At 47.4% G+C, this 26,017-nt stretch overlaps 1 protein-coding gene across 1 annotated transcript; it reads right to left on the bottom strand.

Moving 5' to 3' along the window:
* Window positions 1–9,179: 9,179 nt before the first annotated feature.
* On the bottom strand, window positions 9,180–25,423 carry MYBL1 (MYB proto-oncogene like 1). The gene is made up of 16 exons (XM_054179033.1): window positions 25,368–25,423; window positions 21,582–21,684; window positions 21,405–21,476; window positions 20,131–20,223; window positions 19,544–19,764; window positions 18,346–18,529; window positions 18,047–18,121; window positions 17,125–17,229; window positions 15,768–16,001; window positions 14,878–15,237; window positions 14,279–14,421; window positions 13,792–13,906; window positions 12,197–12,313; window positions 11,997–12,101; window positions 10,614–10,793; window positions 9,180–9,482 (listed from the first exon to the last, which is right to left on the bottom strand). The coding sequence occupies exons 1-16, from the start codon at window positions 25,385–25,387 to the stop codon at window positions 9,354–9,356; spliced, it is 2,256 nt and encodes a 751-aa protein (XP_054035008.1). The 5' UTR covers window positions 25,388–25,423; the 3' UTR covers window positions 9,180–9,353.
* Window positions 25,424–26,017: the final 594 nt, after the last annotated feature.

Below are 26,017 nucleotides of genomic sequence, written 5' to 3'. Positions count from 1 at the left end.
GGGCAGAAGAGTTTTGTCTGTTGAGGAGGTTGCAGGGCAGTGCTTGGGTTGTTAATTAATAGCTTTAAGCAGTGTGAGGATGGAGGTGAAGAGGAGATGATTCATGTTTCTGCCTAGCAGTTGATGTATCTTGAAATGTGTATTTATTGCTTTATTTAATTTATAGCCTGGTTCTACAAGAGGAGGAAAGATTTCCAAGAGGCATGTTTACTGTCTTTGTACTCCAGGAACTGCTGTGGAGCCTTCTTGTGTTGTGGTAGCTGAGTCAATAAAATCAGTAAAACAGCTCTTGTTCAGAAAACACAAAAGAGAACAGAACCAAGCAGCATGTGGTCACCGGTGGGGCTTGGTGACATGGAAGCTTTGGGGAAGCATGGGGCAGGGTTTAAAAGCAGTGGGGAGCATGAACCCCTGCTAGCAGAGAACCCAAACTCTGCTCCCCACAGGCTGTGTCTGGGAGCAGCTCCAGTATTTCAGGGGTGGTAAGATCACAGCTCGTTGTCTGACACTCCGAGAAAGCCCCTGGCAAGGGCAGCAGGTAGACAGCAGCCACAAGTGTACAGCCTCAGGGGTGTAATGGAGATGATGTTTGGTCTCACCCAGGTGAGCAGTGTCACCTCCCTCCCATCAAAACCAGACCCAGCAACGGGCCCTGATGGTCAAGAAGACCAGTGGGAACCTGGGGGGCATCAAAAGAGTGTGGCCTCACTACAGCAAAGCAGAGGGGGAGGAGAACCTCCCTTGACCCCCTGGCCACACTCTTCAAGGTGTACCCCACTCACCCCCACCACACACAGAATGTAACAGTGCAGCTGGCAGCACCTCCTCTGGCACTGCCTGGCACACACACCTTGTCCTCCTCCAGAAGATGCATTTTGAGATGTTCTGTGTCATCCTTTGCTGCTGGGCTCCCAGGAACCAAGGCTGAGGCACCAGCCTGGCTGAAGTAGACCTCGTGATGCCAGCCCATCACACTGACAGCAAGTTATGCTTCATCTCCCCCAAAAGAGTTCTAATTTCTTCTCACCATTTCAAAGCCATCTTTGTGACAGAGCTGCTCACTAAAGGATCCATCCTTACTTTGCATACCACTTCATTTAAATAAACTGTAGTCAATTTAAGGCAGGGCTGCTAAATTAAGCAAAAATCCCTACTGATGCATGAAAGAAAATCTCAGCTGCTCTTTACCCTCTTCCTTCCCCTTTTACACTCACTCCACAGACCCTGCAGCATCAGGTTTGCTCCTGGGCACCGTCACTGCCTGGGGGAACACCACACACTTCCCACAGGAATATTTTGGACTGAAATATTGTCAGATTTCAGGTCTGAAACGTAGCCATCCAGGAAAGTTGCACCTTCAGGACCTGCACAAACAAACTAAAACACCACTCAAGTTTCTCAGATGAAATCCTGTGTGAGAGCTCCGCAAACACTGCAGATACCCAACAGCTGTAGATACCTTAGGAGAAGGTTTTCAACTCTCAAGTGTTTACTCCACAGATTATTTGTGTGTGAGCAGCTCAACCCCAGCTGGCACTGGGAACTTCTTTAAGTGGCAGGAGTATCATTTAAATGCATGGGCACACAGAGCATTAAAAGTAAAGCCCTCAGAAGCTGAAACCAGCTAGAGAGTTAAGCAAGTTAGATGAACGCCCAGAAAAGCCAAGCCGTTTGGGATGAAATGGAAGCAGGTGTGAACGATGTCCTCAGCCATCCAGGCGGAGTCACTGCAGAGAAAAGGCAACATTTTGAACAGCCTCATTAATTAATAACCCCCAAGGAGCAGCCAGCCCCTCCCCAGCTGCCCCAAAGGCAGTGCAAACAGCAGCGGGGAGCCCCTACCCCAGGGGGGTCACCCCACCACACCTCCCACCCTGCACACTCACCTGCCCTAACAGTTGATTCCAGCCAGGGCCAGCACACCCCCTGCTTGCGTGAGGCTCTCTTGTTTGGGGGAAGGGGTGCACTGGACCATAAAGCAGAACAGACATGCAAAGGGCCCCAACCCTTCCCTCCAACCCCTGACAAGGCACTTTTTGGTGAAGCAAACCCTCAGTGCAGCTGTGCTGGGAGCTGATGGTGCAAAACCAGCTGCTCCTCTGAGGTGTTGCTGCTTCCGAGCTGGAACAAACACAGCCTGAAAACAGGGTCCACAAAACCAAACCCCACATCTTCCAGATGACCTCTCAGAGTGCCCAAATAAGACAAACAAACAAAATCTAAGGGGAAAAATCAGTTACCAGGCTGCAGTGACAAATGCCAGCCACCACCTGAACTTTTGACTCACTTTACAACATCTCTTGACCAAGCAGATCCACACTCCTGCTGACAGCAGCACTTGGTGGCCACGCAGAGATGCTGGCACTTGCCCTGCTCACCTAGCTCTAGAGATGCTAACTGATCTAATACTGTCTTTTCCTCCCATCCCACCACAGTCAGAGCCTCCACACTCATGGCTGCTGTTACCTGTTCATTGCAAACTGGAAATGAGGGGAACACATTTCCCCAGCATTCCCCCAAGGGCAAGGAATGCGATGCTGGGCTGGAAACACAGCCCCTGGGCAAACCTGGGCCAGCAGGAAACATCAGCTGTAAAACTGCTGGTGTCTGTTGTGAGCTGAACTGAAGCCCTGAACCTCAAACTCCTTAGAAAACAATTTCCAGAGGTGGGATCAAACTCTGCAGCTGTCCCCAGACACGGTGCTGGGAGCTGTTCACTGTATGCACAACGTACACGGGAGAACTCGCCGCAGGCATGGATAAACTCCACGCACATTCCCCCCAGGTATTGATAGCTGTGATTGCTACTGAGCTGCTGCTGAGGGGGGAGTCAGATGTCACCTGCTTGTCACCAAGGAGAGTTGCCTGCACCACAGCCAGCCCCAGGGCTCTCCTGGAGGGTCAGCTCCGAGGGAGCCCCTGAACCTGCTCAGACCTTTGTCATCCCCAGCTGCACCCTGAAAACCCAACCCCAGGCCACCCAGGCCACGCTTGCCCTTTCTGTGCAGCCGGCAGGACAAAAGCAGTAGAAGATGTGACACGTTTGACACATTTGCCCAAAGCAATTAGCGACAGGCTCTGGGCCCAGGGGCTCCATTGTCACACTCAGCTGGAGCCAGCTAAGCTGATTTGTCCAGGCTGGCAAAACTCCCCTTTCACAGGCCACTGACTGCTGTCAAAGGACAAACTGATGAAGTCTCATCTTGGCCTCAGCTGCCAAAAGGTCCAACCCCTCCACCAGGCCCCACAGGAAGGGGGGAAGCCTTGAAGAGTGCTGGGGTTGCTTCTCCCTTGGGCTCTATTGAGACACATTAAGAGAGAGTGGCCAGCAGGTCGAGGGAGGTTCCTCTGCCCTAATAAGGCCACAGCTGGGGGACTGGGTTCGGGTCTGGGCTCCCCGGTTCAAGAGAGGCAAGGAACTGCTGGAGAGAGTTCAGCAGAGACTGTGAGGATGCTGAGGGGCAGGGAGCATCTCTGTGAGGAGGAAAGGCTGAGAGCCTGGAGAAGAGTAGCCCCAAAAGGGATCTGAGCAATGTTCAGCAAGAGCTAAAGGATGAGAGACAAGAAGCTGGGGCCAGACTCTGCTCAGTGGTGCCCAGGGACAGAACAAGGGGCAATGGGCACAAACTGGAACCCAGGAGGTTCCATCTGAACAGAAGGAGAAAGTTCTTTGGTGTGAGAGTGCTGGAGCCCTGGGGCAGGCTGCCCAGAGAGGTTGTGGAGTCTCTCTGGAGAGCTTCCAACCACCCCTGGGCACTGTGCTCCTGGTCAAGCTGCTGGAGGTGCCCTGCTTTGGCAGGGGGGTTGGACTGGATGATCTCCAGAGGTCCCTTCCAACCCCACCCTGCTGGGACTCTATGAGCAGGTTGTGGCTGGAGGAATTCTTGCAGGCTCCCTCGCTCTCCTCTCCCGGGCTGCAGGTCTCCCGGCCCGGGCTGCCTGGAGCAGCTCCCAGGTGCGGGTGCCGCAGGAGCTGCCAGCCACACGCCGGGCACAGCCCAGCGCTTGCTGCCGGCCAGCTCGGGGCGCAGGAGCAGCGCAAACCCAGGATGCTCCATGCCCGGCCACCCCGGCTCGCTGGAGCAGAAGTTGGATTCACAATAGGAAAACAAACGCAAGGGAGGGGAGGGAAGGGCAGGGGAGGGGAGGAGGAGGCCGGAACGAGCTCCCCACTTCCCGCCAAAAATTATGCGGCAGCAGGTCCGCGGAGTGGCTGCCAGATGACCTGCTTGTCACACTCATAATTGCTGCCCATCTGCTGTCTGGAGCACACAAAGCCTGGCCGTTTGCCAGCGCAGGACGAGGCACAAACTGCCCTACTTCTGGTGACACAGCCCCGCAGCCGCGCCGCTGCCCCTCGGCCCGGCGGCATTCACTTGTAAATCACCTCCGGCTCCTGCGCCTCCTGCTCACGCTCAGCCCGCGGCTGGGGCACGGCCCGGCTGGCACCGACCTGCACAGACACTCGGGGCTTGGGGGGGTGCGCGGGCACTGCCCTGCGCGCAGCCATCCCTGCTCTGCTTTACCTGGCTGGTCGCTGTCCCAAGCCTGCCTTCTCCATCTGATGTGCGCCCACAGCTCGTTTTGTCCGTGCAGTCCCTGCAAAGAACTTGTGAAGCACTTTAGAATCAGAGTAGTAATTGAATCTATTTGGTTGGAAGAGCCCTTTCGGATCATTGAGTCCAACCCTTGACCCAGCACTGCCAGGTCACCACCCAACCATACCCCCTCAGCACCACACCTCCACAGCTTTGAAACCCCTCCAGGGATGGGGACTCCACCACTGCCCTGGGCAGCCTGGGCCACGCTGCTCTGGCAACCCTTTCCACGAAGAAATATTCCTCATGTCCAGCCTAAAACAGGACACAAAACAGAGATGTACACCACTGCCAGCCAATGCACAGCCTGCTGGCACCTTGCTTCTGCTAAGGCCATTAATACTCATAACAATCAGAGTGTGCTGACACAGAGAGTCAGAAGCCAGGTAAATAAACCAGAGCACTCTAAAAATAAACCCAAAGAACCACCCCAAATTTCTGTGAAAAGCAGTTGCAGGTAGACAGAACTCCCCTGGCAATAGCAATTGCACCCCTGGGGTCACCCACACCAACAGCAGGCACCGTGAGAGGTCTCCTTGCAGTTCTGTACCTCACAAAACACACACAGCAATGAAGCAGAAAGTGAAATTGAAATGAAGACCAAACCACAGACACGAGCTGAGACTGAGGAATGACAGATTGCACAGCTCATACTCCAGATGCAAACAGAAGCTGCTCAGCTGAGGTTTCCTCATCGCCATCAAAGGCTGGGTAGAGTAGGGATGAGCCTTCAGATTTCTTGCTATAAAATCATGCAGAAACGTCCAAGGCTTACCTGTCTGTCCAACACATCATGCTAGCAGAGCCACAAGGATCTTACTGTTCCTTTCAGCTGCAGGGCACGAATCCAACCCACTCCAGGGATAAGCTGGCTGTCTCCCGGGAAAGCTACACAGACCAACGTGCTGCAGCTTCAGCAGGGACCAAGCTTTTGGCTCAGCTGGCACAGAAACAGCAATCCACAGCCTCCCCATGAAAGTAAGTATTTAAGCCTGTGAGGCTTCAGCTTATCCAAGGCCAAGGAAACTTATGAAAGGGAAAATTAGATGAGGTGCAGCATTAGAAGACATTGGGGTGTTTTCCACCCAGTCACTGAACCTTTATCTGAGTGCTTGTCACAAAACCAGCTGCAATAAGCAATGCCAGATTCAGCATTTTGGTGGTGTGTTGGACCTTGCTCACAGGTGTGGTGCAACCACACTCAGTTAAAATCCAGTGTTCAAACTCTTATTTCATGAAGCTGGATTCACAATATGGCATCAGTGTGGTGCAACCTTCAGTTGTTCCCATGTAAAACCAGAGTCACAGTGCGAGGACCTGGGCTTTCTCTCACCAGTCAATGCCCTAAAGACCACTTACTCCAAGCACAAGCCAGTCCCATGAGTAAACTCTTCAAATGACTAAACTTAGGGCTGTAGTTTCCCCTAGGTTTGGCTTACCAGCTGTCCACCTGCTCTATTTTTTTTCACTGAGCAAAGTTGACATTGAAAAATGACACAAGCATGACAGACTTCCCTGCAACACACTCATACTTCACCCTGATTTCAGTCTGCAGCAGCCAGCCAGATGCTCTGCAGTCATCCCTCCTGGCTCGCCCCAAGAGATGGAAACCTTCCCAGGCAGGTCTGCAGGATGTTTGTATACCATAGCCTGGCCATGACAGCCAGAACCCCAGCAAAGCCCCAGTTAGCAGTCACAATTTGCCCCTACAGCTTAAAGCTGGGTGACACAATCCTGCAGGACTGGCTTGTGTTGGTCCCTCCTTGTCTTCTTCCTCCAGCAGATTATCTCCATTTAATTGTTTGCCCTCACATTTTAACACACAACTGGGGAAGGCAATAATTACCTGCTGAATCCCCCTTTCCAGCAAAGTAAGGGTCCAAGTCTAATGCTAACTGATTAATACAAGTTTGTGAGTACTAGTGAGGTGGGGAAATCAATCAATCAATCAATCACAGCTCTCGCTTGCATTAACTGCCCAGACCCAGGCACTCATAACAACACATCACTTTCACCACACAAATGAAAGCAGGGTGAAAAAGAAACCTTACACTGGCAACATTCTTCATCCCTCAGATTGTCTCCTGTATGTAAATATTTGTGTTGAGGCTCTGAGAGACAAATAGAAACTGTTAAGCAAAGACAGGTGGGCTCCATCCAGCTGGATTGCCCCAGGATTGCCGTCTCTGCCCAGACAGGGTCAGAACAGGTGGGTTTCTCGCAGCTTCACATGCACACACGTGGCTCTAATGAGCATCAAGTTCTCAAAGAAAAGGCACTTAAGAGGAACCTGGTACATAGATGCTTTATTTCTGACATTAATATGGTCTGTATTGTATGTGAGAGTCTTACATAAATGAAAAGGTTGTTGTACAACAAAAAACTAAGATAAACAAGGCATTTGTTGCACCTTATGTCAAACCTCAAAACAAAAATACTGAGTAATATGTATTTAGGTGTCATGCAAGACTGGCTGCTGCATGTACAAATAAATCTACTTATAAACTGAAAGAAATGCCAATGCACACAACGTTCACAAAGTAAGAAAAGATGCCTGACATGTGAAAGATCCAAACCTTCCTGCTAAAGCAACAGAGTTAACTACAGCGATCCAACCAATACCAACACAAATTATTACTACTTATCAGAAACCTATACTTAAACTTGGCATAGGCAGCGTGGGCGATACCACTTCTGCTGAAAGAAATCCTCCAGATCCTAGATAGTCATTCTCTGTTAAGGTCTTGCTCCACTTCTCGTGAATTCAGTGCTGTCTCCAGCCTTAAATGTTGCTGTTAAAGCCATACCCAGGCCTAAGGCTGCCGAGAATTCCAGTCGCCTCCATCGTCAGAGGGGAGGCACAACCCTGGCACGATGGCTCTCCTCTCATCCCTTCTTTATACAGGGTTCCTCCCCCCACCCCTTTAAATTTTGATGTGAATTAAAAACTGCTAAAAACATTTATGCCTACTACTATCATAGCCAGGCCAATATTCCATATCAAAAAGCTCCTAAAGATACAGCTTGTGTGTCAGCTTGGAGATGTTTAAAAAGCAACCCTTCACCCAGCCCTCACCTCCCTCATCCTCCGTTAAGGAGCTACTCTCGCCCATCTCTGATATTCCAAGCGACAGGAATACTTTCCACACCCTGCATAGTACTGGTTGATCTCCTACAGTTAACTAGAGAACCCGACACCCACGTGAAGTTACATACAGTGCATACGATGCTCGCTCTTTCCGTCTCTCCTAGCAGCAAGCCGACCCTGCCGCGCCTCGGCGGCAGCACACCCGGGAGTGGAGAGGAAGAGTGTTTGAGTTATAAATAGCTACGGCTACAGTGTACAATCCTAGGGACCTGTCAGTATTTGTTGCTAGCACACCCTTACAACTAGGGAACACAAAACACCTCTACGACACAAAGCAAACCGGAACAGTCCTTCAAGAACAAAAATAAGACACAAAATAAGTGCAAAAATACCTAAAATAGGCAACTAAAGCAACTGTTGTGACCTGCAAACCCTTAAATAAGGACAGACTCGTCATAAATAATAGAAGGTTCTCTGCTCTTCAAACATTTAGTTCAGTATCTAATGGTCAGACTCAAGTGCAGACAGAACTGTTTGGAGATCCAAGGTGCCAAGTTTCTCTTTTTTTTTTTTTCCCTTTTTTTAATTTTTTTTAAATAAAAATAACCTCTCTCTACAATGCATCACTTTTCGTTCCTATGCAGGACAAAGTACTCCTGGGTCACAGACAGGACCCCACCACTCCTTTCTAACTCTACTTCCACAAGGCACAGGAACGGCTGCTGTCTAATACCTTGTGATTACGCTGGGGAGCGACATGATTGGAGGGTTCTAGTGCAATCTCTGTGTAGCTGTGACGTACAGTATGGAGTTGTGCACTTCCCCACTGCAGTTCCTCTGCTGTTCCACACTCTCCACTTGTCCTTTTGTTCGTTTTAGCTGTTTTAACAGGAAACAACGTTGGCTTCTAGACAACCTGCATACGTATAAATATCTACATTTAAGCTTTAAAAGGAAAAATAAATTATAAAAACAGACTCCTTTCCAATGTACAAAGTTTCCCCTGCTCCTACATACTGTACAATACATTCAACAATCATCTCACTCTGAGATCTCTGAAGAAAAATACTGATGCTTTACACTAAAACCTAACTGACCCCCCTCCTGCCTACTTCTAGTACCATTTGCAAATAAATATATTTAACACTGTAGTTAATTTCATTGTTTTGCAGCATACCAAAAGAAATTAGTAGTGCAACTTTCTCTATCCTTCCTTTACCCTCCCTTTCCACTGTGTTTCTTTATAGACTAGGAAAATGCTACATAAGCAGAAGCACATTCACTCGTGTATGTTGCTGAGTTGGGAACCAGTAACAACCTCTAAACCTACTCTATACTGAAAATGCACTAACAGGAGAAAAAGCAATGCAAGAGAATAAACATGAAGAGATAGACCTAACCCCTGTGTGTTCTCACTACTGCAACGTATTGGCCACGCTTTCCTGTCTTTTAGGGAGCGGTTTTCTTTTTATGACATAGAAGAAATTCATTGCAGAACTGTTTGTACTATCCCTTGGTAGAGAACACAGGAGCTTGGTGTCTGTTCTTTGTCAGTGAGAAGAAAGGTAGCTTTAAGGCAGCTTCAAGGTTTCCCTCGGCAGACAGTCTCCACGTGCAGACTGAACTCCGTGTCGATGGCAAGAGGCGGTTGGCAGCTGTGGTGACCATCACAGTATGAGAGCCCTCGAGGTGCTGTTGGTGGCTGTGTATGTGCTCAGGTACCTCCTTGCTTGCTCAGTCATGATCAGCTGGTCTTCTGTTTTGCCGTAAACAACTGCTTCCCAGTCACAATTTGACTGCTCAAGATAAAATTTGGAGGAAAAGATTCTTTTACCTCACTGAAATACTTCAGCAGCTCTCAGAGCAGTGACAGACTAGCAAAATCTAGCAGTATTTTACTGAGGATTTCCCTCTACAGCACAGTATCTAAACCCATGACCAAGCTCCCTCTCCACCCCTCAGCCCAGCTCCCCAGCACTGCATCTGGGCTACACTTTTAAGTTCTAACAAAATGAAAAAAGCTCTTGGAAAAGAGACCAGTTCAACAATTGATACAGAAAAGGGAAGTTAATTAAGCAATCTTCTCTTTGGGTATATTCCCACAGTCCTGGGCCAGATAGATGTATTCATGTTGGTGCAGTTCCCAGCAGTTAATGCTTGCTTTGGAACACCACAATTAAAGGAAGTTTGTTCTTTCTTAAGAAAGGATCTGAAAGTAATACTACTTAAACCCACATCATCACTACAGCAATTAAGTGGGCAGGGAAGATCAGGTTCCAGGTGCCCTGCTTTCTCCTTTCTTTCCTTTTTTTTAAATAGCTTTTAAATTAATTCAGAGAAGGAAAAAAAAAAAACCAACTTTTAACATCAGCCCCCTACGGGCAAACTGGAACAGGTCCCAAGTCAGGTCAAAGAGAATCTCTCCCTAAGCCTGGAGACACACAGAGGAGAAACCAGGTTCCAGTTTGAACAGTATGGAAAATAGCTGGATGCACAAGAAGAGGCACGTTACAAGAACAATTACCAACAGCCCTGTGGATGAACTCTGCTTAGTGAATCCCACTGGGCTTATTCTGAAGTGAGCACCTCCCAGATATGAGAAACTTGGGTGACCAAGATTCAGGTTGCACCAAGTTTTCTCACTACTAGGCTTGGGTACCTGAACCTGCTTTGTAGGTTTAACCTATCCTGATGCTTTCCCCCCTACATTTAAATCTTAGAGGCCACTCAGTGAAACCTCAGGGCTGTATTTGAAGAGCTTAGCTGTGCATAAACACTTCATGGGCAAACAACCAGCTTACAAGAAATAAGGACCATGGAAACACTGACCAAAACTAGATCACTGAATGGGACAATTCTAGATATCAGTACAAGACAGAACCCCCCCCAAAATCTCCTGGCTACCCTGCTAACAAAACCATGCAGACCTGAAGAGCCTTCTCCATTTTGACATTTTTCGAAGCACATGCATTCAGTTTCTTCTTAATGACTGCATTTGCTTTGCTTGCTGCATTTGTCTCCTGGGTTTCTGCTGTCAGGTTACATCTGTTGTCATGTATTTCCAACAATGGCTTCATTAATAAAGATGTGGTGTATGCATTTTCTGACTAGTGACAGAATTGAGAGGGGAGAGAACAGGAATAACAATTAGCATGTAATAACAATAATAATGTCTTCAACTGCTGCAATCAGAGAAGCCAAAGTGTGAACAGAGCAAATATGATCAGAAAGACCACAGGAAAGAATCTGAAAGGAAAAAGGAACAAATGGTATCTGAGGAAGCAGTCTGGGCTGCACTGGAATTCCTGGTCAATCCCGAGCACAGGAACACAAGTGGCTGCTGGCACGCTGGAGGCATCACTGCATAGAGAATTTCCTTCATGCAAAACCACCCTGCAGCTGATTAGGTTTTGTTAAGAGCAAGTCTTGAGAAAGTGGCAACTACAGACCATTTTTAAAGACATCTTGTCACTCACTGTCAGTGCAGCCCTGGTGAGAGTAATCACAAGGAGACTGGAGTGAAACAAGTTAAGATCAGTACTGGGGGGAGGAACTGCTTTAAGTAGTAAAATATGATACCAGCACCACTATCTCCTTCTTGAGTAGAGCTTCATACCTGATCAGGACTCAGACATTTACTCTTTCAGAACTAAGTTAATATATGTGTTTAAGAACTAGATTGGACTCAAGTTTTCCTACAAGCCTGAAGATTAATTTGTTCACTCACTCAACTGGAAAATATTTGGCTACTTGCTAAAAGAATAGAGACCAAACAGCCCCATCTCTGAGCTCATTGACATTGCTGAGGCAAGAGTATTCAAATTCCTTCAGCCAGAGGAAGCCCACAAACCTCATCTTCTGTGCACCTGCTATTTCTTAAAGCATTCCTTGCTGTGTGAGGAGGAGAGCATGCTGCCTAATGTACAAGCAGGTACTTCAGAACATGCCTGCCAAGCATGCAAAACACAGGGGCGAAGGCCATCTTCCCGGTGTATGAGGGAGAGCTTCAGCATGCCACACACACTAAATCTGAGAGGGAACCAGGATGGAAGCAGCTTTGCTCTAGCAGCAGCTCTGCAAAGCATCCACAGCACTTCAGCAGTCCAGCTCTGAAGGCTGAAAGGAAGAATTCATGCATCAATTTAAGCTTCAGCAGTGGAAGTTGTATTTCCAGCTGAAGGCTATTTTCACTTTCTAGCTTTATGAATCTAGCTCCAGCCCAACACTTTGTTTCAGCTGACAGAATGAAAGACACTCAGTTCTGTATTAGTGCTGCTGCCAGTGATGCCCTTCAGTCATTCAGGACTTACCTGTACATCTAAGCTATTCTCTTCTGTGAAGAGCTGGGCACCAATCTCTTCCTTCTCCCACGGATCCAGGACCAGTGATTTTCTGACTTTTTTAGAAGAGTTGTGCTGCAAGAAACATTTTGCAGAGAAGAAAAAAATGGTTGTAAAACATTCTCTAAAAGCAGTGATTTGCTGCTTGAAATTAATTGTTGCAGTGTTACCTCCTGCTTGCAGCTTTTATAGAGAGTCTCCTCTTCCTCCTTGAGAAATATATCTGTTCCAGTTTCCTCTTTCAAAACTTCCCTAATGTCTTCCTCCAAGAAGGCAAGTGGTTGTGACTAAGTTAATTAAGATTGAAGGAGAAAACACAGGAAGTCTATTAGTTGCTCATTTTTTTTAACCATGTTCTACTTTCAGTTACTGTAGACCAGAAGAGATCTTGCAAAACACAGCAAGAGCTTTAAGCTCCTGTAGTTAACAGCTGCAGATCAACATTTCAGATTTTCACATTCATTTTACTCCACATCAGCTCTAGGCAGGTTGGAAGAAAAAAGTATACATGCACTAATTCCTCCAAAAAGGCAGAGATGATGACATGCAAAAGACTTGTTAGGATTTGTTAGCCATGGTTACCCACTGACAAAAGGGATACAAATATTTTAGGCATATTAAACATATCTACAGACATAGAAATGTACTCAGCATTGGGCTGTCAAAGCCTGGCTGTTGTTGGGAAGGAATTGACATCCATCTCAGCACCAATCTTTGAATGAGACATTGATAGTCCCAAGTACAGTGCTGAATTTCACAGAAGCCATACAGATGGCTCCTTTGTGTACCAACAGGAGAATTCCCTTAAGCCCTCCAAATGTGATTTTGAACAGGAGGTTAATAGTGGACAGAAACAGGAATGCCAAACCACTCCATTTGCATAGTGTGAATCTATAGGGTAACACAGATGGTGCCAAGCCCCGTGGCAGAGTCTGAGCTACCTTCTGTGTTTGCAGGGAGGGAGCAGTCAATGTATATTGGCTGGAATTTTTTCAGAACTTGAAAAGCATATGTCTGCTGAATTCCAAAAGTTATTACACATTAACATACCTCAGCTGGGCTAGCAAGAGAGCAAAAACCGAGTTAGACTGGAACAAACAAAACAGTGACATGATCCAAAGTCAGTCACAAGTCCTCTGTGACAGCCAGAAGAATCAGAGGAATCATGAATTGCCGTTTTAAGATGTGGGGGTTAGGATGAAGAGAATTGTAGACATCATTCAAGTAACCTCCTAGGAAGGCTACAACGCTTCCAAACACCATCTCACCAAAATAATCAACCTCCTCAGGACACTAGCACGCTGTGACAGACACCTAGTTTCAGTCCTAGCACTGTAGAACTGAAACCAGAAAACAACTCAGCTCTTCCACAGCCCAGAGGGTTCACAGATAATGCAGTTTTTCAAGTCAAATGTGAAAGGTGCTTAAAATACCCAGGCCAGTCCCCGCTTTGCTCTGGCTAGATTAGCCAGCTGGTAGATAACCAGAGTTTCACTTTGAAATCAACCAGAATGCTGTTAAAATTAAAGTTAATTAAGAATGCTTCAAGTATTGAAACTGCAGCCTCAGGCTACAATGTTCCCACTCTGTAAGAGGCACAGTGTTAATTAAGCAAGGCTACACAAATTGAAGCTAACTCAGGAATGCATTTAAGGTTACTGTGGATGAAATGATTCCAGGTAGTGGCCACTGTTCCAAAGGACGATGTCCCCACGCTGCACTCGAGTCTAGCACACAAAGTCTGGCTCAGTTTGGAGCCACATACCGTCAGTTTGAGGGGACCATACTTCTTTTCCTGAGCAGCCAAAGCATTTTTAAAAGGAGTTGGTGTCCTTGGTGTTGAACCCAAGAGAGATCTTCTAATGGTGGGAGTTCTGAAACTATTCAAGCACAGAAAAGCATTCATACAGGCATTTTATCAACAGCAGTATAATAAAATGCATCAAAGAAACATTGTGAAATGCCCTAATTTGCACAAGAAACATCCCCACCAGGAATCTGAAAGTCTTAACATCACCCCAGGTACATTAAACTTCAATTGGGTTTTGTTCAGTGTTTTACAAGGGCAACAATTGCCACACCTCTTGTTAAGTGAAAAACAGGAGACCAATTTGTTTGTACACAAGCATTTAAAGGCCAGGGGTTTTAAAACCCCTTCACACCATGCATGCAGGAAGACTAACTGCTCAGTGCTGAGGGAAAGCTGGGCTGCTCTGAGCAGCACCAGCAGATGTTTAACTTAATAATCCTACCCCACGTTTTCCTTTTGGTCTTTCGGTGCCATTTCCTTGTGTAGAGGAGTTGTAAGAAGAACTTTCTGCCCACAGATTGGGGTTGATGTAAATGCAGGATTTTCAAGGTTAAATTGGTCATTTCCAGAACAAGTGTTGAAAAACTAGGGGGGGGAAAAGAAAAGGCAAAACTAAGCAACCTTAAAGAACAAAACTTCGGCACTCTACTGAGCAATGAAATAATTTCTGCACACATCTGAAGGTTTTTTACTGACAAAGCCCAATAAATTATTCTTGCCTTACACACCCAAGATTTGTGATATTTATCACTGAAATCTTGGTTTTCTCCTTAAAATCCCTACTGCTGAATTAGGTCACAGAGACAATAGGTCTCAACAATTATTTGCATGAGAAAGTGGGAGCTGAGACACAAGTCCTCACCGCCCCCCGGTCAGTGCCCAAAACAGAGGCAATAGCTTATTTAACTCTTGCTTTTCACTAGATCTACCCTCGTGCAGACAGCTTTGGGCACATCTGTTTCGGGCACTAGGGTGTGCCTTCCCTAGGTGTGCCTGGGGAAGAGGTGCCTTGTCAGGTACAAGCCTTCCTGGGTGGCTGACCTGGGACGGAGAAAACGGTAGTGTTTTCACGGGGGTGTGCTTCAGCGCCACGTGTAAGGCATCCCCACACAGGCCGTCGCTCAGCTCGTTGGCTGCCGGCTGCCCCACGCGCAGCCTCCTCTTCTTTCTGAGGATAGTTGGAGGAGTGCTGAATTTGGTCAGGTTTGGGGTGGAAGGGAAGCTGGCTTCCTCCTCGGCGCCGTGCTTCTTGCCGTCCAGCAGCACGCTGACGCTGTAGGGGCACTCGGCAGCCCCCTCGTTGTGCTGGATCCGCATCAGCTTCACTGGAGCTGGCTTGACAGGAGATGCTACAGCCTCTGACAGCTCAAAGCTGGTGACATCACTCCATGCCACAGGATCCTGTGGGTGACATGCAAACCTCTCAAGCACTAGCAGGCTTACTGAGGCGATTTCCCAAAGCCCAGGCCAAGCTAACAGCCACACACTGAGTGACTCTCCCTGTATCTTCCATACAATCAGAGAATGGGTTGGGTTGGAAGGGACCTTAATGATCATCCAGTTTTGACCCCCGCTGCCCTGGGCAGGGACACCCTGCACTAGACCAGGCTGTTCAGAGCCCTGTCCAACCTGGCCAACACAACCAGGGAGAGGGCATCCATGACCTCCCTGGGCAACCTGTTCCAGTGTCTCACTGCCCTCACTGTAAAAAATGTCTTCCTGATTTCCAGCCTAAGTCTCCCCTCCTAACAATCCTAAACCAGGGAATATTTTAGACCACAATTCTTTTAAAACAGGCAGCAAAACAAAGGCTTCAATGTGGGTGAGACTACAGAAAAATAGAGCAGGAGGTAATTCCAGGAGTATTTTACACCTACTGCATAAATGGCCATTCCCAAACAAACATTGCTTTAGAACACCCACAGACTTACAGACTCGATGAGCTCCAGTGTCTCTGCAAAGTCTGGAATGGTTTGGAGAGATGACAACATTGTGTTTGCTTCCACAGCCAGATACTTGGGGGGGGAATTCTGCTGAACAGATGTGCCATGGGTCTCCTCCATGCTGTAGAACTCACTGTTTTGCTCCCCAAAGCTACTGAGTGTGTTAGACACACAATCTTCCATGACAAAGCTTCCAGACCAGCAGGGCAAGTTTGCAGCTTGCTAAAAAGTAGGAAGAAACAAGTTAATCTTACTCAGTGTACAGGCTGAGAGAGTCAATTATGGGACCACCAAAAAATAACTGAATTAAGAGGAAAGCCTCAGCATAACTATTAGTGTTTGCCTTTTCAAACACCAATTATCTGCTTGTAAGGAGAAGGCCAACTGCATTCATACACTAACACACTCAACATTCTCAAACTAAGCAAACCTTCTTTCATCCATATCTTAACACATGCTTATAACTCAGATAATTATGGGCTGCATTGGAAGCCATCTCTGATGCTTGCAGGGTATTATGAAGCCATCTCCACTGCAGAACACAGGTACATTTTAAGATTAGAAACTGCTTCTACAGTGTAAAATACTTCCTGAGTGACTTGAGCCTTTTTAAAATGCAGATTCTACACGGATACTTTAACTTCCCAATGGTGATCCCAGTTTGGTACACTTAGCACTCAAAGACTTTGACTGGAAGTCTAGAGTCAAAGCAGATTGCACCATCTGAGCAGAACACTGCGCTCTTTGAAGAGAACACCAGGAATAGCTCCACAAAACACTACAAGTTCACCTGTAATCTAAATTGGTGATCACTGTGGCTGGTTGGGTGTCTAAGGGTGTCCACAGTTCTCTGCTCCTAAGGAAATAAGTGACTGTCAGCTGCAAGTGTCTCCCATCCCACTGAAGCAGATGTAAATTTGGTGCAGTGCAAAGCTGTGTGCTGTTTGCCATATCCCAATGTGGGCACTAACTCTTGCAAGGATTCACACAGAGGTTTGATCAAAATATCAACTATGTACTTTCCACCTTTCTCTGTTGAACAGATGATCACTGCTGACTTACAAATCTGAATGGCAGACTTATGATCCAATGTGCTGCCTCTTCAAGAGGGTTAAAACCCTGGGCTAAACTGTAGATCACATTTCTCCTGTTTTCACTGCACTAAACCAAATTTACCTCCATTCTAATACACAGACTTTGGTTCTACTACCCAACAGCCACAACTTTGAGTCCAACAGCTTTGGTAAGGACACATCACCACCCCTCCCCAAGTATCTATCAGTAAATTGCTGAGGATTGCTGTCAGCACAACACACACAGCTTTACAGACATTCACAGGCCTTACAGAGGACACTCGTTTCCTTCTGATTTCATTCTCTGCTGACATCAGTAGCAGTTCAAGTTCCTTTATTTTCTTTTCTTTATCAGGGTCATCATCAATAAATGACTGCTGAAGAAAGGAAGAAAGAAGTCATTACTCTTTTCCACCTCTGCCATCTCTCCAAGCAAAGATTCTACGTTCCAGCAGCTAGGCTTTTAACAGAAACAGAGAGGGAGCAGGAACAGAGCTGCTCAAGCTGTATCCTATCTATAGTGCAGTGGTCACTCACAAGAAAAGCAACTCCAGCAGTTACCAGGAAATCTATCTGGTGCTGAAGGGGTACCCAAGCCAATGGGTGAGCACATTTCTAACCCAGCCTGTCAAAGCCGAGTACCCTACAGCACATTAAACCAACAGTCACTCAGCTCTAGCTTCAGCAGCAGCACCTTGGTAGGTGTGCTTCCCACAGTTGGGAGTTATTTATCCCAAATGTGCATCTTCAACTGGCTGACAAAAGTTCAGCAGTCAGAAAAAATAAATAAAGCCTACTGAGGACAAAAAGCCCACAGCCCCAAGGGCAAGTCAGTTGTTTGAACCCAGTCTTTCAACAGGGTTACATTTATTATGTACTAAAAGTAGTAAAGTCTTGCTTTAAAATCTTTTAGAATCCAGGTAAAACTAACAGGTCATTACCTCAACATAGAGATTTAACCAGTAGCCTCTGTTTTAAGCCATACTTCTGTCAGAGACAAGCACAACCATTGTGTTTCTGAGGTGTATAAAGGAGGACAGCTCCTTTATTCCTGCCTAGCTCTACCAATGAAGCCTGCTCAGAGGAATGATAATGAGCTAAAGATATTCAGAAGTCACAGGCTTCTCAACTCTTCATTTTGCAGCATAATACACAGAACAGTCTCTGCATTTACAATGCTTGTTAATAATTTACCTGAACTAAGTTGGAAGAAGCTGAAGCATGCTCTAGACAGCTGCCTTCTGGTGAGGCATACTGATATGCAGGAATCTAGAATGACAGAAAGGATTTTACAAACCCTAAAGAAAAGGAGGCCACAAAATTCTCTCTAGCTTCTTGATCATAAACTACTTAGTATTGTTTACAAACCCAAGTTACCACAATACCACAGAAGTACTCAACAGATCTTCACTCTTTCACACCTGTTTCTCATCCAAAGCCCAATAAATTAGCTGACAGTGGGAAACACCAATTGTTCTGGCTGTTGAACTTACATGTGTCTGAACAGGCATGTAATATTGACTCTGAGTGTGCAAGTCTTCCACAGGCAGGCTGGGCTGGGGCTCCAGGGTGGATGAAGTGGCTCTTTCAGACTTGAGAGCATCCTGTAGATACCCTTCCTGCTCCACCTTCCTCCGCATCGTCGAGTTCCAGTGATTTTTAATCGAGTTATCGGTCCTAAAATCCAAGTGCACAACAGTGACTGGGTTCATATCTCAGAGATGGCATAACTTACAGGGTTTGAACAGTGGCTTAATGCAAAGCCACAGACACAGAAAGCTCCCATAGCCTGGACTGGAAGTTCTGCTGTCAGCAGTGTTATGACATCATTGCTGGAAAGCTACACTTCAAAACTTCCTTCTGCTAAACCTCCAGTCCACAGGACATTAGGAGTAGCAAGAGAAAGCCTTGGTTCTGGCTATTATGATGAGGAAGGATCTCTTTTCTTGGACACTTGTGACAACTACATGTTCTCTGTCACTACATTATTCACCCTCTGCTACAAATTTTTGGACCACAAAGCTTAGGCAATCGGCCTGCTACCCCACAGCACAGTAAGGGCACTGGGGCTGGTGTTTGCCATGGAAAGAGAACTCTTCTAAAACAAAACTAGCAGCCTGCAATGCCTGCTCTGAGCTTTCTGTGCAGCCTTGTGGAAGATCCCACTGCCTCTAGGTGCCCTTCATCTCATGAAGGGAAGGCAGGCATGGCAGCAGAGCCCTTGGACAGGGAAAGCCTGCAGTTCAACAGGCAGGCTGAAACCACTTTGGATTGCAGACAAGCATTAAGGCAAGAGCAGGGGATGAATGCACTACAGTCTCAAACTAGCAACGTTACTGCTAGAGAGATACACAGCCCAAAAAGTTTGCTTTAAGTCCCATTCCTCATTCAAGCTCAACTCCAAAAAGAATTCCCCTTATTCATCCCACTAGGGTTGAGCCCCTTACAAATCTTCCAGGTCTAGGATCCAATCCTTAGCTGAGTCTCATCTTGGATTTATTTTCAGCAAGTAAGTTAGTGATTGAGGAATGCCTGTGTCCTTACAAACTCATCTGCCCTCTCAAATTCCATTCAGATGCAATCCATTCCCTTCCCATGCCTCTAAAGGGTTTCCTGTGATTCATGGACTTAATCAAAGTGTCACTCTCAAACAGACATCTTTAAGGACAGCAGCACAGAGTTGAAAAGCACCTTCCAGGGAGCAGCTTTGCTATTTCAGCCCATCGGTTTCCCAGACGCTTGTGAGCTTCATAGATTACTCTGTCCTCCTCTTCTGTCCATGAAGACTTCTTTACCTCAGGATTGAGATGGTTATGCCATCTCTCTCTGCACTGCTTGCCTATTCTTCCTTTCAGGTGTTTTGCAATCAGAGACCAGCGCTTTGGACCATACTTCTGAACTAATTCAATAACCTGGAACACAGATGGAAGCAGGTGATCCTTTCACAACTTACACTTTCCACATCAAAGACAGATTGAAAGGTTGAAGAGCAGAAGATATAAATGAGTCCTTAGACCTCTAATGCTGTAAAGAGATATAAGCTAGAGCAGCTCAGCTAGCAGCCTGAGCAAGGGGAAATGAAATGCTTGAGCCTTTCTATCTTTCAGACATTCAGCTACTTAAAAGCAGCTACATGGTTCCGAGTTGTCACACAGCAAACGATAACAATCTGTCACAAGATGCATCACAGATCTGTGGGGATGAAACCCAAGAAAAAGTAGACTTTCTTAGCAATTTTATGCCAGTAAGAGAGCACAGAATCATTTAGTTTTTATTACCCTCTGATCTTCTTCTTTAGTCCAGGGCCCTTTAATCAGTTCTGGGTTTAGTACCTTCTGCCATCGATGCTGGCACTGAAAATCCGAGCGGTTCTGAAACAGTTTGAGAGGAGCAGTGTGGAGGTTAAATCTGAGATACACAAACCTGTCAATATTGGCTAGCCACAATGATTTGCACATTTCACATTAAAAGACTCATTCAGGTATTTGTTCTAATAGTTAAATTCTCCCTTATTTCTTCTTCCACATGCTCATAGAAACCCCTCTCCCCTGCACACGGCTCTCCTCACTACCACATTCAGAACTTACTCTTCAAAGACAAACTCAGAATTACTTTTGTCCTCATTACTCCACACCTTCCCTGAGCTTTGTGACTGAGATGCTTTTGACATGTTCTACAACCTACACATGGAAAGACACTTCTAAAGCAAATACCTTTTCTCTCAGATAAAAGAATACCTTTTTTCTAGGTCTCAGATGAACATATCCTCACCTCCTTGCTAGTGGTAAGGAAAACAGGTTTATATCAAGTTTAGCTAAGACACACTAATTAAACATTGCTTTTTTTCTGCTCAGGACAGATGGTGCTTTTCTGTAGCTTCACCAGCAGTCTGTGAGGCCAGTGCAGCTCACACAGCTGAAGAGTCATTTCATGTGTGAACCAGCAGCTCTTTCACTCATTCCCAGCTGACCAGTGGAACAGAACAAGGAATTTTAATTGTCAGTAGAAAGCTTCCAAGAAACCCACGAAGGACCCACTGGTAGCAACTGAAGGTATGTTTGGGTGGGAAGATTGACGTGTTAGGGAAGCAGTTGTCACTATGAAAAACCACAAACTAACCAACACACACCAAACCAAGCAACATTCCACCTCCCTTTTCCTAAGGTGCTGAGGAAACTGATCCTGCTGCTTTCAGGCAGCCTCAGATGCAAGCCACCCTCCCAACTCCAGCAGCAAGCTGTGCAACTGTAGATTTAACCACCTCAAGTGACAAACCAACAGGAACCCAGAATGAAAATGAGCACAAGTGAGGACAGAAGGCATCCATGATTGTTGGTCATTTCAGGCTATCACTCGAGCCCCTGCCTGAGCTGATGGAGTTCTCCACGTTCTGAGCTACATCTCAGCTCCAATTGACATGCATCCTTTAAAAAGATGTTTTTTTTTTACTGCCATGTGTTTCTGATTTCTTTTTCAGCCCACTTCCAAACTAGACATATGACCAAAGGAACTCCACATTCAAAGGGAATTTACTGAAACAGATTCAACTCACTTGTAGATGACTAGCAATGAAAGCCCAATCATCTGTACCATGTTGTTCCACCAGCTTCTTCAGCCTTTCATCCTGTTGAGACAAAACCTCAGCCAGTGTTCCATGCCATGCCATAGGCTGCTGAACAGGAGCATATTTCACATGGGAAGGAAACTAAAGCCAAGCAGAAATCATTACCTCATCACGTGTCCATTTTACCCTGTTACATATCTTCTTCAACACTTTTTGCTGTGGGACTTCATAGTCATGATCCATATATTGAAGGTTTTCATCTTCTTCACTGCAGGGTACAGAGGAGTGAAGAAGGTGGAAACAGTTCAAAATCACTCTTAACAACTTATTTTTCAACTGCTTGTACCATTTTGACCCTCAACCTGTACATATCATTCTAAAATGGCATATGGAATTGGCATGAAGGGAAGACCTGCCTCCAGCACAGCCCTGTATTCACCCTGTCAGAGGAACAGGATTCATTCTCATCTCCAGGCCAAGTACTGAGATATGGACTGAAAATTCACTTCACTCCAGACTTTGAAGCAGAAGCTGCCATTTGAAGTCAGAGTGGGGTTGTAACACATTTAAGGATCTTTACACAAAGGAGCTTATAAAACAAGGTGTTTTGCTACTCTGCAAAATACATTCATGGTCTACCTCCATAACTCAAACACAAGGGTGCCAAATGATTCAGCATCAACTTGAGACTGTCAGTTCCTGCCTGGACTAAAAGTCTCGCCTCAGTGTTACAGAAATTAGACCACTCCTGGATGTGTTCCTGTGTGACCTTCTCTAGGTGAACCACAGAATCATAGAATGGTTTGGGTTGGAAGGGACCTAGGTCATCTAGTCCAACCCCCTCTGCAGTAAGCAGGGACATCCTCAACTAGAGGATGAACTAGGGGACCCTGCCTTGGTAGGGGATTGAACTCAATCTCCAGAGGTCCCTTCCAACCCCCACCATTCCGTGGTTCTGCGAAGGCAGAAGTATTCCAAGCAGCAGCTACTCTGCCAGTGCCAAGAGGCAGGTAAACTGTGACTCCATGTAGATCCCACTCCATCTACTGGAGAAAGGCACAATCCACAGCCTGGAGAAACAAAGCCCTGCCGACAGGCAGCGCAGGGAGACGTTCCATGGAAATACCAAACTCGTGTGCCAGTGACTCATGTCAGACAGCATAAATTCAAACACATGTGGAAACCCAGGCCTAGCAACGCGACGAGCAGCTCCTCCGCAGGAGCCACAGCAAAGACACAAAGGGACTGTGCTCTAACTGACAGCACTGCAGTCTCCATCTGTGGCCATGCTATGATCAGGCCAAAGCACGATATATCACAAATCCACGTTCAAAACTAAGTTTATAAGTTCTGCTTAGCCTTGAAAATTGCCTCAATTTTTCAATCAAAGGTTAAAAATAAATCCTTAATCCCAGTAACAGACTTCACCTGAGCTGGTGTCCTAGGAATGCAGTAGGTGGTGGATCTCTACTTTATTTCCCAGACAAGTTGATTTGTTACTTCCCATGAACGTGTTCTGTGGCTGATATTAATATATGGTCCCTTAAGCAGAGCACCACTTACTTGATAACTACAGGGCAGTGTGCACCCAGCTCTTGCAGACCCAATGTATTTAACTTCTACTCCCCACCCCACATCTGAAAGCGCCCTCCTTAGCTCCATGATGTACTTTGTCACTCTTACACCTATTAAAACTTCGTGGAGCCAGTGAAATACCAAACATAAGCTCAGCAGCAGCAAGGTCTTCACAGCACGTGCAAAAAAGTAAGCTGCAAACACAACAATTGGAGGAGTTTTGCATTAAGTGGCTTAGGGCTTAAGAAAAGAGGATTTAAACTCACAGGTAGCTAAGAGTTTTCCCTTTCCCCCTCCCACTTTCTGCCTCTCTTATCCACAGGTTCTCAAACTTCAGCAGTATCTCACTGTTGCAAGGTGCATAGCTTAGTATTATAAGCCTATTCCACACCGAGCAAGCCACACAGTTTACTTACAATAAAATGTGGCCTTGTGGTTAAACCCTTTATCAACACAATCTCCTCACCCACTGCACAGCAGAAGAGCCCAAGAACAGAGTCTCCAGCTACATGACTTTAAAAGAGGGCACCGACCTCTCCTGCACCTTGCCTGCGCAGGAGCAGCTGTTCAGCGCTCAGTCTTGTTCAGACTAGCACACCACCAGATCATAAATTGAATATACATGAAGGGCTGGGACTAACAACTTCAGGTTTTGATTTAAAAAACAGTTCAACCACACAGGGTTGTTCTAGTTCATTTGCCAGTTCTTTTGCAGTTATGAAACTGGGTTAAATACTGCTCCAAAGTGGAATGCAGCCACCAAATGTCATTAAATAAGAAATCTGGAACAATAAAGTATTTCCTGAGCTCTCTGCTAGCTGCCTTTGCAGTTCTGAGTCAAGAACCATTAAAGGACAAAAATCAAGCTTCCAAATGCAAAACCCAAGAGCAGTTTGACAAAATTAAACTTGATTCCACTCAGTGCAAAACAATTATACTCTCTCCTCACTCCAAGATTAACACTCTTGAAGTCACCTCTAGTTAAACTCCTAGTGACAACGGTTTGGGTTTGGAGGCACCACCGCCACACACTGCCACAGTATTCCTCCCGGGCTACTGATCTCACACCAAAGTGCTCTCTGCTCTCCACAAGCAGTTGTACTTTCAATCATGACATCAAAGCACTCCATAACCACCAGAGCTGCTACAAGCTAAAGCTTTGCAAAGATGAAACTATGGTTCGTAGCACCACAGATGAAAGCCTCTTAAACTACAACATGCAGCCTAGGAGTAACAAGAGGTGTTCTCTCTCTGAGCTGCTTCTTGCAGACAGCCAAGTGCAGGGAGCTCCAGCAGCTAGCCTCTGCAAGCAAAGCCCCTGACTGAATCTTTGCTCCTTGCACAACGAGAAACCCTAAAGCATTGCTGTCTCTAGCTGCAGCTTTGCAAATAAAGAGGTCTATGAACTCATTTCCTAGATGAGGAAAACGCAGAAACAGTTTTACTATCTGTAAATTTGAAACCATCCCAAATTCCATGAGAAGTATGCAGCCAGTAAACCCCAGATACCACAGGTAACTCACTCATTAGCATTACTCACGGAGTATCTTTTCCTTTCTCAATCCTACTCCTGCTTTTACATTTCTTTGTCACTTTTTATCTAGGACAAGAATAACTATAGCAATAAAACAGTTCTGCATGGCCCACCTGCTGAATACAATGACATACCCATTTTCATATCAATAGAATAAAAGAGGTATCCAAAATCTGGGGCTTCTGCTGAAGCTCAAGGAAAACATTCTCTCAGGGGTGTTTCAAGCTAGATTATCACATCTTCAGTCCAAGAATACACCAAATCAGAAGCAGTAGGTGCGTTTAAGACATTGGAAGAATCGGCAGGCCTGAACGTTGACTGAAAGCCCCAACAAGGCTGAGCCAACGGCACTCGGGGTGGAGAAAAGCAAAAATAGTGCTCCAGCAGGAGGAAAGCAACCAGCAGGAAAAGCTACGCAGTGGTCGCTGACAGGCTGTGCTCTGACAGGCTGAGCGAGCACAGCGAGGCAAAGCTAAGGAGGAGGTGCCCAGGTAAGAGACAGCGATGGTCTGGGGGTAAGCACAGGAGTGCGAGCAGCCAGAGGCGAGGCTGAGCCCCCAGCGCTGGTGACGGCAGGGCAAGGGGGGGCAGGTACCTGTGCGGAAGCCGGCCGAGGGAGGACTCAGCGGGCAGAGGGAGGGCTGGAAGGCGGGCGGCGGGCAGTGACACCCGGGGGAGGCCGAGAGCCAGCACGGCTCAGCGGGGGGGTGAGAGACGGGGCGGGGCGGCACCTGGCAGGGATCCCGGAGCGCGGGGGGGCACCTGGGCGCGGGAGGCAGCGGCTGCCCGGGAAGGGGGTGGGGGGCAGAAGGCTCAGAGAGCCTCGGGCCGGGGCCACTCACCTGCACGGTCTCTTCGCCATCCTCGGGGCGCACCATAGGGGGGGCCGGCACGGCAGCGGGGCGCAGCGCGGAGCCCCCGAGCCCCCGCCCGGGCGCCCTCGCTCACAGTCGGGCGGCGGCGCAGGGCAGGGGAGGGAGAACGGGCACTGACGGCTCAGGAAGGCTTCGGACGAGCAGGACTCCTTTGACAACCCCCTGTTCCCCGCGTTATGCACAACGCACCGGCAGCCTCCCTCAGCCCCGACCCGGCCCGGCCCCCGGCGCTTCAGACATGGCTCGGCCTGGCCCCTGCCCGCAAGGACGGAGCGCGCAGCAGCCCCTTTCTCGCCCCGCTCCTGTCAGAGCTGCTGCGGGCTCCAGCGGCACCTTTCCACCTAGGGCTGTTGCCCTGTCCGGCCGAACGCTTCCCGTCCCCCGCTGCCGCCGCGGCTCCGCCGCCGCCACCGGCGGGCTCGGTCGGTGCCGCCGAATCTCGCGCCCAGCCTCCTTCCCGAGCCACCGTTTGAATCTGCGCAGGCGGACTGGCGCCCCATTGGCTGCGGCCGCCGCACGCGGGCCGGGCCGGGCCGGGGCGGGGCCGCGCGGCCGGGCGGGGCCCGGGCATGACGGGGGAGCGAGTCCTCCCGCTGCGCGGGCTCGTCGCCGCCTCA

The sequence above is a fragment of the Dryobates pubescens genome, chromosome 3 (assembly GCF_014839835.1).
Source record: "Dryobates pubescens isolate bDryPub1 chromosome 3, bDryPub1.pri, whole genome shotgun sequence".
NCBI classification, from domain to species: Eukaryota; Metazoa; Chordata; class Aves; order Piciformes; family Picidae; genus Dryobates; species Dryobates pubescens.
Note: the sequence above shows the minus strand (reverse complement) of the source record. Positions and strands in the feature narration are given on the sequence as shown.

Bases quoted from the DNA above. Each gene is read 5' to 3' on its own strand.
- MYBL1 (XM_054179033.1), bottom strand. From the start codon at position 25,387: ATGGCGAAGAGACCGTGCAG. The intron at 12,102-12,196 runs GTAACACTGCAA...TGTTTCTTGCAG, and splicing joins ATAAAAGCTGCAAGCAGGAG to CACAACTCTTCTAAAAAAGT. The intron at 9,483-10,613 runs GTCTGCATGGTT...TATCTTGAGCAG, and splicing joins AAATGGAGAAGGCTCTTCAG to TCAAATTGTGACTGGGAAGC.